Source organism: Manihot esculenta, chromosome 11, assembly GCF_001659605.2.
Source record: "Manihot esculenta cultivar AM560-2 chromosome 11, M.esculenta_v8, whole genome shotgun sequence".
NCBI classification, from domain to species: domain Eukaryota; kingdom Viridiplantae; phylum Streptophyta; class Magnoliopsida; order Malpighiales; family Euphorbiaceae; genus Manihot; species Manihot esculenta.
In genome coordinates, this window is record NC_035171.2 from 1,661,596 (window position 1) to 1,671,530 (window position 9,935).

General features: G+C 34.1%; 3 protein-coding genes across 11 annotated transcripts; all 3 read left to right on the forward strand.

The window, feature by feature from the left end:
• The first annotated feature begins 828 nt into the window (after positions 1–828).
• On the forward strand, positions 829–4,052 carry LOC110626161 (zinc finger CCCH domain-containing protein 62). Its single transcript, XM_021771933.2, has 9 exons — positions 829–1,223; positions 1,310–1,425; positions 1,549–1,663; positions 1,763–1,824; positions 2,130–2,181; positions 2,426–2,537; positions 2,635–2,733; positions 2,814–2,941; positions 3,057–4,052. Exons 1-9 carry the CDS (start codon positions 1,033–1,035, stop codon positions 3,799–3,801), a joined length of 1,620 nt encoding a protein of 539 aa, XP_021627625.1. The 5' UTR covers positions 829–1,032; the 3' UTR covers positions 3,802–4,052.
• A 462-nt stretch (positions 4,053–4,514) lies between these two features.
• Positions 4,515–9,849, forward strand: LOC110625860 (peroxisomal (S)-2-hydroxy-acid oxidase GLO4). 9 transcript variants are annotated; one of them, XM_021771536.2, is made up of 15 exons: positions 4,616–5,017; positions 5,772–5,920; positions 6,002–6,126; positions 6,212–6,258; positions 6,331–6,408; positions 6,527–6,651; positions 6,779–6,854; positions 7,042–7,104; positions 7,245–7,314; positions 7,571–7,671; positions 7,764–7,868; positions 7,954–8,169; positions 8,757–8,983; positions 9,247–9,419; positions 9,505–9,849. In XM_021771536.2, exons 2-12 carry the CDS (start codon positions 5,778–5,780, stop codon positions 8,131–8,133), a joined length of 1,113 nt encoding a protein of 370 aa, XP_021627228.1. In that variant the 5' UTR covers positions 4,616–5,017; positions 5,772–5,777; the 3' UTR covers positions 8,134–8,169; positions 8,757–8,983; positions 9,247–9,419; positions 9,505–9,849. The 9 variants fall into 9 exon arrangements, with proteins under 9 accessions (XP_021627232.1, XP_021627228.1, XP_021627230.1 ...); XM_021771538.2 differs by having other exon boundaries at positions 4,617–4,944; XM_021771537.2 differs by having other exon boundaries at positions 4,625–4,923.
• On the forward strand, positions 8,800–9,642 carry LOC122725127 (peroxisomal (S)-2-hydroxy-acid oxidase GLO4-like). The gene is made up of 3 exons (XM_043961858.1): positions 8,800–8,903; positions 9,247–9,283; positions 9,505–9,642. The coding sequence occupies exons 1-3, from the start codon at positions 8,800–8,802 to the stop codon at positions 9,640–9,642; spliced, it is 279 nt and encodes a 92-aa protein (XP_043817793.1).
• Positions 9,850–9,935: the final 86 nt, after the last annotated feature.

The window sequence follows — 9,935 nt, forward strand, 5'->3', positions numbered from 1 at the left end:
ACTATAAATATATTGACTATTTTATAATTTTTAACTATATGATATGAGTGAATCACATATTAATAATATAACATATTTTTATATATTAATTATACATATATTTTTATATTAAAAATAGATAATTAATAATTATATATAAAATAATATAATATTTTTACTTGAATTATATAAAATATATATTAATATTGATATTATTATTGTTTAAATATTAATATTTTTATTTTTATTAGTATTTTGATATTAGTTATTTAATATTTTAAAATATATGTAATAATATTATAATTTTATTTATAAAAATTAAAATTTAAATTGAAATTAAAATTTAAAAAAATTAAAATAAAAACTAAAAACTAACCGAAACTATATTAAAATTATTTAAATTATATTAAAATTGTACTGAAATTTAGTTTTAAATATAAATTTTAAAAATAAAAAATAAAATATTTAATTTCAATTTTAATATTTAATAAAAACTGTAACAAACTCGTAATCCATCGGCCTACCTCTAACCCTTATAATTTTGGTAAAAGAAAATTTTCTATTAAAGATATAATTCATGCATTTGCATAAGACGGGGCAGTTATTCATTACTTATTTTGCATGGAAAATTATCAATATTATACTATAAAAATTTGTAATATGATACTGAAAACAACAGAAAATTAATAGAATTAAAACTAAATATTTCATATAAATTTTAGCATTTTAATTAAATATGTAGAAAATTTGATATAAATATTTAATATATTTTATATCGTAAAACCTCTATTAATATTTTTTAAAACATTGTACTATCACATTTAAGTTGAGAATAGTTATTTGTATTAAATTTGATTTATTACTAAAAGAATTAATAAAAGAATAAATTCAATTAAAAACCAATAAATCTATATTTACCGTCCAATCCGAGAAAAACTCCCCAACGGCTACATTTTTTTTTTGAAAAACACCCTTCATTTGTAACCCTTCAGAATTTGTGTTTTTGTAAACGAAGCACAAACCCTAGTTAGAGTTGCAGAATCAAATCCATAAATGGCAAACTTTGAGCAACAAAAACCCCAACATCACCGAGACCTTGAAGAGGAGGAGGAAGAAGATTACAGTGAAGGTGGAGGGTCCGATGCAGAGTATGATTCGGATATGGATCCAAGTTATAGCGTTCTTGAGGAGAGCACTCGATGCAAACTCGCTAAACTCTCTATCAAGAAGAAATCAAACTTTCGGTATGCTACCAAACTTCTTTTTAGATATCATTTTTGAAGTGCTGTCGATGAATACTAACAACCGTTGTTTAATTATTTTGGTCCAGCAATGGCAAAAATTTGGACATGGATGTCGATGTCGAGGTAGGCCCAGAAGAGGCGGAGATGAATGTGGGAGAAATTGATGAGAAAAGTTTTGAACAAGTTCAAGAGATCATAGGTGGTCAGTACTCGGTACAGGACTTATAATAAGACACTTTTTTTTTTGGTTTTTTTTCCCCTTTCGGATTGACAAAAATTGAGGTAAGTGAAAATGTGATTTTTGTGGGTCACAAATTGGTTTCAGTTGGGAAGCTAGAGAAGCTGAAGGTGGAGCAGTGTAAAGTATATTTGAGGAAGAATGGATTGAGATTGACTGGCAAAAAGGACATACTTATTCAGCGCATAAGGGAGCATCAAGAGTAATTTTTTACCTCTTCTTTGTTGATGATAAATATTTCTCAAAATCATTTTTGTTGTTTTTTATTTCCTTCCTGTCATTTTTTTTCCTGTTATTTTAGGATTTTGAATGAAGGAGGTGAAAAAAAGTATCCCGCATCTAGCTTTGTTTTGGATTGTAAAGGTAAGCTCATTATATCTTTAAATTATTATTAAAATTAGTTTAGATGTATAACCACCTTGGGCAAGAAGGGTAACCGTCAGATTATGTGATTAGTTAATAAGCAGTTCAATGGTCATCAGTGGTACTCTTGTGACGGGTTAAATATAATTTTTTTCCTTTACCCGGTGGCCGAAGGCAAGGATGACGCTTTCCTTCATGTTATATATTTGATCATTTTCCTAGTCTTTTATCAGTTTTATTATTCTATCTATATTTCGCTTTCGTTTCATGTTTATGCTTAGAAAACTGTCTTTTTTCTTTGGCAGGTGATGCATGTATGGGCGATGTTGTCATGTTTGAGCAGAATGTTTATGAACTGTAAGCCGTTGTACTACTTTCTTTGTGAAACAATTACTCTGCATATGATGGGAGTCCTTAAACTAAGTTTGATCTATATGGCTTTCTTGTTTGCATATGTTTCCACTCGTCATTAATCTTGTCTTTCAAGGGAACATTCAGTTCATTCATTTATTTTTCCTGTTAGAGTCATCACACTTATATTATTCATAATAACTTTTCTCTAATTTGGAATACATAGGCTTATCTGTTCCTAATTTTCTAGGTACAATATAGCATCACGTAGTGCCAGTGGTCCTCCTTGTGGCACAAGGATAGTTGCTGGTCGAATAGTGAAGGAAAGCTATGGTGCTGCAAAGCAACAGCATACCTTTACGGTGAGTCATCAGAATGCGACTGATAAACCTTGGTGCATCTGTGCTGATTTCATCAATCTTCTTGTGCTAATGGGTAAACTTTTGCTTATTTGATCAGATAGAGGTCCTTTGGAGCAAAGGAGAGAAGCCGCTCCCTCCACTTCATCCTCTCCTAATAAAGGGTCGCAATTTATACAAACTGAAGACTTTGAGACAGGTTTGTGACTGGTAAAAGATATTTGTTTTCTGTCATCTACTGTTGATCTAAAAATAGTGACATATCCTTCATCACCTTAGAGATGGGAAAACGAAGAGGAGAGACGTAAAATTTTGATTGAAAAGCACTCTAGGGGCTCTCTGGCTAGGCATGCTAGAGAAACCCGTATCCAGGAAAAGGAAAGAAGGAAAGTTCTCAGGGAAAATAGGTACTTAAATAGTATTTATTTTTATTGGAATTTGAGCCTAAGTATTAGGCATGCTGGTCTCTGGAAACTTGATTGTTCAAATATGCTTATATGCTTAAATTCTGTGTACTTAAAGGACTTTGACAAAGGAGGACAGAAACAGGAGGCAGTCTCAAATAAGTTCAACCTTAAAAGCAAATCAGGAAATTCGGGGTCGACAATCAGGTTCATCTATTAACTTACAAAAAGCTGCTCCTGAACCTCAAGTGTCAGGTTTATCTGTTGATTCTAGGAAGATGACAATTCAATCGCACGGCACAATGGAAAGTAGGCCTTTGCAGCCTGTAGTTCAACCTCAGAAATCAAGATCATCCATTGATATGTTAAAGATGGTTGGCAGGCCTCACTGGCTAGGAATCCAACATCAACGGTCAGATACATTGGCTGATTCTTTTAAACAATCAAATCAACCTCCTCAATGGTCAGGTTTTTCTGTTGAAACTGAGAAACAGCCATTTCAACCCAAACTGCAAACATACCGAAGGGAGAATGGTAATTCCCACGGAGTTCCTCACAACTTGGTTGATCATATCGGCACTCGAGAAGTTGCACAACACAACATTGAAAAAGTTGGTTCATGGTTCTCTAACTTCTATATGAATGATGATCATCATATTTTCAGCAAGCAACCCAACAAAATTGGGATAAACAGGTTATCAGAGACGCACCATCAAAGGCAGCCATTGACGAGCACGCACCATCACCGAGCAATGTACCTCGTGAATAAGCATGGCTACCAACAAGAGCAGCTATGCAAATTTTATGCTCAAGGAAGATGCTATTATGGAGAAAACTGCAAATTTTTGCATGACCCAAGATAGATTTGTGGCCAAAGGAAGCTTTACACCATTGAGGGACTGAACATTTTGTTTCAGTTTTTGATGGTATTGAGTGTCTTGGGCTAGATATTTTTTTGGAATTCTTAATTGGTGTATGAAATGAGAAAATTGTTGCATTGAGCTATGGGTAATACTTGCATTACAGTTGCAGAACTTCTGCCTGATCGCATGTTTACTCTTGTTGTGAGGGCTTTGAAGCATATTACATTTCTTTCTTTTGTTTGTTTCTTTGTTTACTCTTGTTTTGTTTTTTTCTCCTTTTTTGATAAGCTATTCCAAGTTTTCATCCTTCATCGTTGCATAAAGCAAGCTAGAGTGGAGATGCTACCAGAACATAGGAGAAATTTGTTAGATCCTGCAAATGAAGCTCTATACATTTCTCTTCGAGTATGAAGTTGATGGAAGCGGAAAATTACGGTTCCAAATTTCAGTCTAGTACTAGTAACATAGGTGAAAACAAAGCCAAAGTACAACTACGATCCAAGCAAGCAAAGCCAAATGTGAAAAACAAGAAAGTAAAAAGGTGGCAAAAGGACAAAAAAATTAAAAGTTTCTGTTCATCCTTGAATTGCTTGGAAACAACATAAATAAAAATGACAATTACAACATTGTTCATGCAAGAATATCCCACAATTGCAAACTCCTCTTCTGAGCAAACTTCCTCCTCTTGATATTCTCTCATCTCTATCGGTATCTTTAATCCGATATAAATTCTAACTATATTAGACACTAAGGTTCCATATGTTTATCTCCATGGGAAATACATTCTTAAAAGTTAACTTATTTTCCATTCATCTATTGATAATTTTTTTCACTGCGTCAAAAAATGTCAATTGAATCCAGAGTATTTTGTCATTGCATTAAATAAGATTTGAAGCCTCTGACTGCGTTCCCCTGAAGCTGTTTGATGGGGGACCACTTGAAACGTCACTTGTGAGCAGACAATGACAAAGGATAACAATCACAATACTCAACGCAACTTTAATTTCCTTTTTCCTGCCCAAAATTTACTTTCGTTTCATGATTTAATCCATCCACGTTTTGTCTTATCACATAACCACAACTCCGAAATACACTCTTACAGGCTTACAGCTCATTTTTCTGGTATTTCTTTGCTCTTATCAGGTTTGCTTTTCTTGTAGTTAGCTTGCTCTTGATCCTCTCGTGAGTTTTGGCCTTGATTGCCGGTAAGTTCTTGGTGGGTTATCGCCTTATCGGAGTTTACTGGCTGGTGCAATCTTTGGTGTCTCTAATACTCTTTTATGAAGATTTATTTTCCAGCTTTTTAGTTCTTTATTATCTATAAATAATGTAAATCCAAAAGCAGAAATGGTCTTTGTATACCATCCAATTCTCAGTTTCATGCACATGCATGTACCTAAAAATGCTATCTTTTTTCTTGAGAAAGGTCAGCTGAATTATTTGTACTGTTGTAATAAACTTGTTTGCAAATTTAACATATTATCTGTGAGAAGTCATTTAGGAAGTGCATACTATTACGTCTGCAGGGATTTAGCTATCAAAAACAAAAGCAATCATCTTCACAAAAATTTCTTCAAATTTTAGGGAATATTTTGTTTTCTTTGGAAATAAAGTAGGAATAATTATGTAAATCAGCATTTCCTCTTTCAAAGTTCCTATTTCAAGTTCATTTATAAGATTATTAAATATTATTTCATGAAATCTTTAAGTAGATGTGATTTTCACTTAATTTCACATAAAAAGTGGATTTCTTAAACAGCAAAAAGGAAAAAGGATATTCTATTCCTGAATTTGGTCCATTATTAAAATGAGTCAAATGTGATGATTCTCTGTTTTCAATCCTCTTTACCTGTTTTCTGAACTGAACTTGCTGCAGATGAAATTTGAGCTACTTAAGAACATATATGTAGTTGATATTGATCTAGTCTAAGTTACTGGGAAGATAGATATATAACTGTGTTTGTTTGCAGGTTAAAATGGCAGCTGAACCAGTTAACTTGAATGAATTCCAAATTATGGCTAAGAAAGTCCTGCCAAAAATGTACTATGACTTCTACACTGGAGGAGCAGAGGACCAGTATACACTGAAAGAGAATGTGGAAGCTTTTCAAAGAATCACGTATATGCTTGAAACTGATAATTGATAAACGTATAAAACAGGACACTTCCTTTTAGTAAATCATCCATTTTGGCTTCTCAGGTTTCGGCCTAGAGTTCTTGTGGATGTTAGCAGAATTGAATTGTCTACTACTATACTTGGTCACACTATATCATCACCTATAATGATAGCTCCAACCTCTATGCATAAGCTAGCTCACCCTGAAGGTCATAAATTCTCACTGAAGAATTCTTAACTGTGCATTTTTCATTTTCTGATGCCGGCCGGCGCCTGCTTTTTTTATTTTCACAGGAGAAATTGCTACTGCCACAGCAGCAGCTGCATGTAACACCATAATGGTATCCAATTAATAAATGTTAAGCTAATTCTCATACTTTAGGTGCTTCAATAATGACTTGTTTTCATTTCAGGTTTTATCCTTCTCTGCTACATGCAGTCTGGAAGAGGTTGCTGCAAGCTGCAATGCTGTTCGGTTCTTTCAATTATATGTATTGGCCTTTCTGAGTTCCTTTTAGTTTTGAAAGTCATAGATTAGATCCTTTTCTCTGTGAAAATTGTAATTTTACTGAAAGAACTGACTACAATTAAGCATACATCTGCGTTTAGGTGTATAAGAGACGCAGTATAGCTGCCAACTTAGTGCAGAGAGCTGAAAGGAATGGATACAAAGCTATTATCCTCACAGTTGATTGTCCGAGACTCGGTCGAAGAGAAGCAGACATAAAGAACAAGTGCCTATCATTTCTTCCCCTTTAAATTAGTCTGAACACACTCACTGTTATAGTTTGGTTGAAATGCTTTACATTATTAAACTATGTTCCCATCTCATATGAAAATTAAGTGCCATAACTGCTGCAGCATGATTGTACCTCAGCTGAAGAATTTGGAGGGTCTTTTATCAACTCAAGTTGTATCTGTGAGTACAATAATTGAAGTGGGTATTTCAAAAATTTACTGCAAATTTAAATTTAAATAACTTCGTTGTCTGCCTAAATTGGTGTTGTTGGTTTTATTATATTTTGGTTCAAAATCTTCCTTTTATTAAAAAGAGAACACATCACTTTGCTCATCTGAAGAACAATCTGCAGAACAAGTGTTATTTCTTTATAATGAATTTGCAGGACAAAGGTTCTAGCTTAGAAGCTTATGCGAATGAAACCTTTGATGCTTCTTTATGTTGGAAGGTGCGAAACATTAAACAAATCTTTTTGTTATAATTTGCAGATCTTGATGTCTGGGTTGGAATTGGTGTGGCATTTCTAGTGCAGCAGAATGAATTTACTATTGTTCATGTTGGTCTAATTAGTGAAAATTTTCAATGCAGGATGTAGGATGGTTAAAATCTATTACAAAATTGCCAATTGTGGTCAAGGGGATACTGACTCGTGAAGATGGTAAAATCAAGTGGCTTCTGATGTTATGTTCATTTCTTCATTTCCCTTATTGTTGTTTTCATGGATATAAGGAACCATTCAACTGCTATACTATAAAGAGTTCAGGACTGCAACCGCTTGACGAGAAAGGAAATTATTTCCCTTCTCTCTGTTTCATTTGTTAGTGAAGATACACCCACCAGAAGAGTATTTTGAGAGTTTACATGCATCTATGTTTGTGCCATGGTTGAATAGCTTGTTCACTTAATATTGGCAGCCATGAAGGCCATAGAAGTAGGCGTCGAGGGAATTATTGTGTCCAATCATGGAGCTCGGCAGCTAGATTTTACTCCTGCCACTATTTCTGCACTGGAAGAGGTGACCCAGTTTTGCTTATCTACATACCTTTGCTCACAAAATGAAAATATATATACTCATTGAAGTTATACATTTGAATCCCTGGACTTCAGGTTGTTGATGCTGTTAAAGGGAAAGTTCCGGTCCTCCTTGACGGAGGAGTACGCCGGGGAACAGATGTTTTCAAGGCATTGGCACTCGGTGCACAAGGAGTCTTTGTAAGCTCACTTGTCACTTCATCTACAAGAGTAAATATAATGTAATCAGATGCTGCTAGCTGAAAATAATGAACGTTTACTGCAGGTTGGCAGGCCTGCTATCTACGGGCTGGCAGTGAAGGGAGGACAAGGAGTGAGACAGGTGATTGAAATGCTAAAGAATGAGCTTGAGCTCACCATGGCCCTTTCTGGCTGTCCTAGTCTCAAAGATATTAGCAGGAGCCATGTAAGGACTGAGCGTGAGAGGCTCCAATCGATGCTCTAGTGCCGCCACAAAGTGTGCTTCAGCTAGGACTAGCATGTCTGCTAAGCTTTTCTTGTTTCTGAGCCTCTGTTAATGCCCAAGACAATGAGAAATATCAATAACAATTATAATAATCTCGATTTGGGTTGTCATCTTGATGCGTTTTACTTATTAGTTAAAATGATCATTTTATTAATGGGAGAAGAAAATAAAATATAAATCTGATTTTAACACTTTAAAAATTAATTTTTAAGTTACAAAGAATTGATTTTTTTTTTCATTCATAAAATGGGTAGAAAAGAAATTAGTTTAATTGAAATATTGTAAAATTTTTTATTTCAAATAAGAGAATTAAAAAAAATGATATTAATTGCTAAATTAAAAATAACTATAAATGAAAACATTAAAAAGTAAGGTAGTGAATAATATTACATCACTTGTAAGTAAACAACAGCATAAGATACCAAACAAAATAGTTAAAGTACACTCTTACAGGCTTGCAGCATAGCTTCTGCTCCTTAGACTTTGTCATTTTCTGGGATTTCTATGCTCTTATAGGTATTTGCTTTCCTTGTATTTTCTGTGCTTGCTTGATCCTCTGGTGAGTTGTGAGCTTGAATGCATATAAGCTGATGGGTTTTCAGGTTAAATGGCAGCTGAGCCAGTAACGTGAATGAGTTCCAAATAATGGCTAAGAAAGTCCTGCCAAAAATGTACTATGACTTCTACACTGGAGGAGCCGAGGACGAGTATAAGCTGAAAGAGAATGTGGAAGCTTTTCAAAGATTCATGTATGTTCTTCAAACTGATGACGGATAGTGTTAAAGAACAGGACACTTCCTTTTAGTAAACCATGTATTTGGCTTCTCAGGTTTCGGCCTAGAGTTCTTGTGGATGTTGGCAGAATTGAATTGTTTATTAGTATATCATTGACCAACCATGTATTTGCAGGGTGTGCTACCCATTTCAAAGAATTTACTGCATATTGAAACATAAACAATTATCACTATCTGCCTGAATTTCATGTTTATCACATTTTGTTTGAAGTTCTTGCTTTTATTAAAATGAGAACAAATCAATTCACGCATCAGCAATCTGCATAACAAGTAATATTTATATATAATGAATTTGCAGGACAAATAAGAGCTTTGATGCTTCTTTAAGTTGGAAGGTAGTTTTAACTTGCATAAGAATGGCGGCAACAGAACTCTTAATTGTACAGCAGCTAGAGAAGATGGATATGATTTAGAGAAAAATACTGCTTGGTTAGCCAATTAAGATGATTCTTCAGCCTTCTTGATGTTTAGGTTGGAATTGGAGTCACATTCTTGTGCAGCAGAATCAATTCACTGTTGTTCATATTAGTTTAATCAGTGAAAATTTTCAATGCAGGATGTAGAATGGTTAAAATCTATTACAAACTTGCCAACTGTGGTCAAGGGGATACTGATTCGAGAAGATGGTCAAAACAGGCAGCTTCGAGGGCATATAAACGACATCGTACAGGAAGCACTTGGACCCACAAAATGAAAATACGATTACAACCTTTTCATTTTCAATGATAGGTTTCAGTTCACTGAAGAGTTTCGAGATACTAACTTCATTTGCCAGATTAGAACATTGATCGTCTCTCAGTCACTTACCTTCCATTCTTTTTTCCTTTGACATTGTATTGTAAACTTGTCTTAGCAGTACTCTGATCTCTGTTTAGGCCAGATTCAAATACTTTCATCCAGGTACCCTGTTCTTCTAAACCAAGTTCTTGTATGTGTGTGATTTCTGGGTTCTTTTGTTTTTTTCTTATTTTTATGTTAATAAGTTTT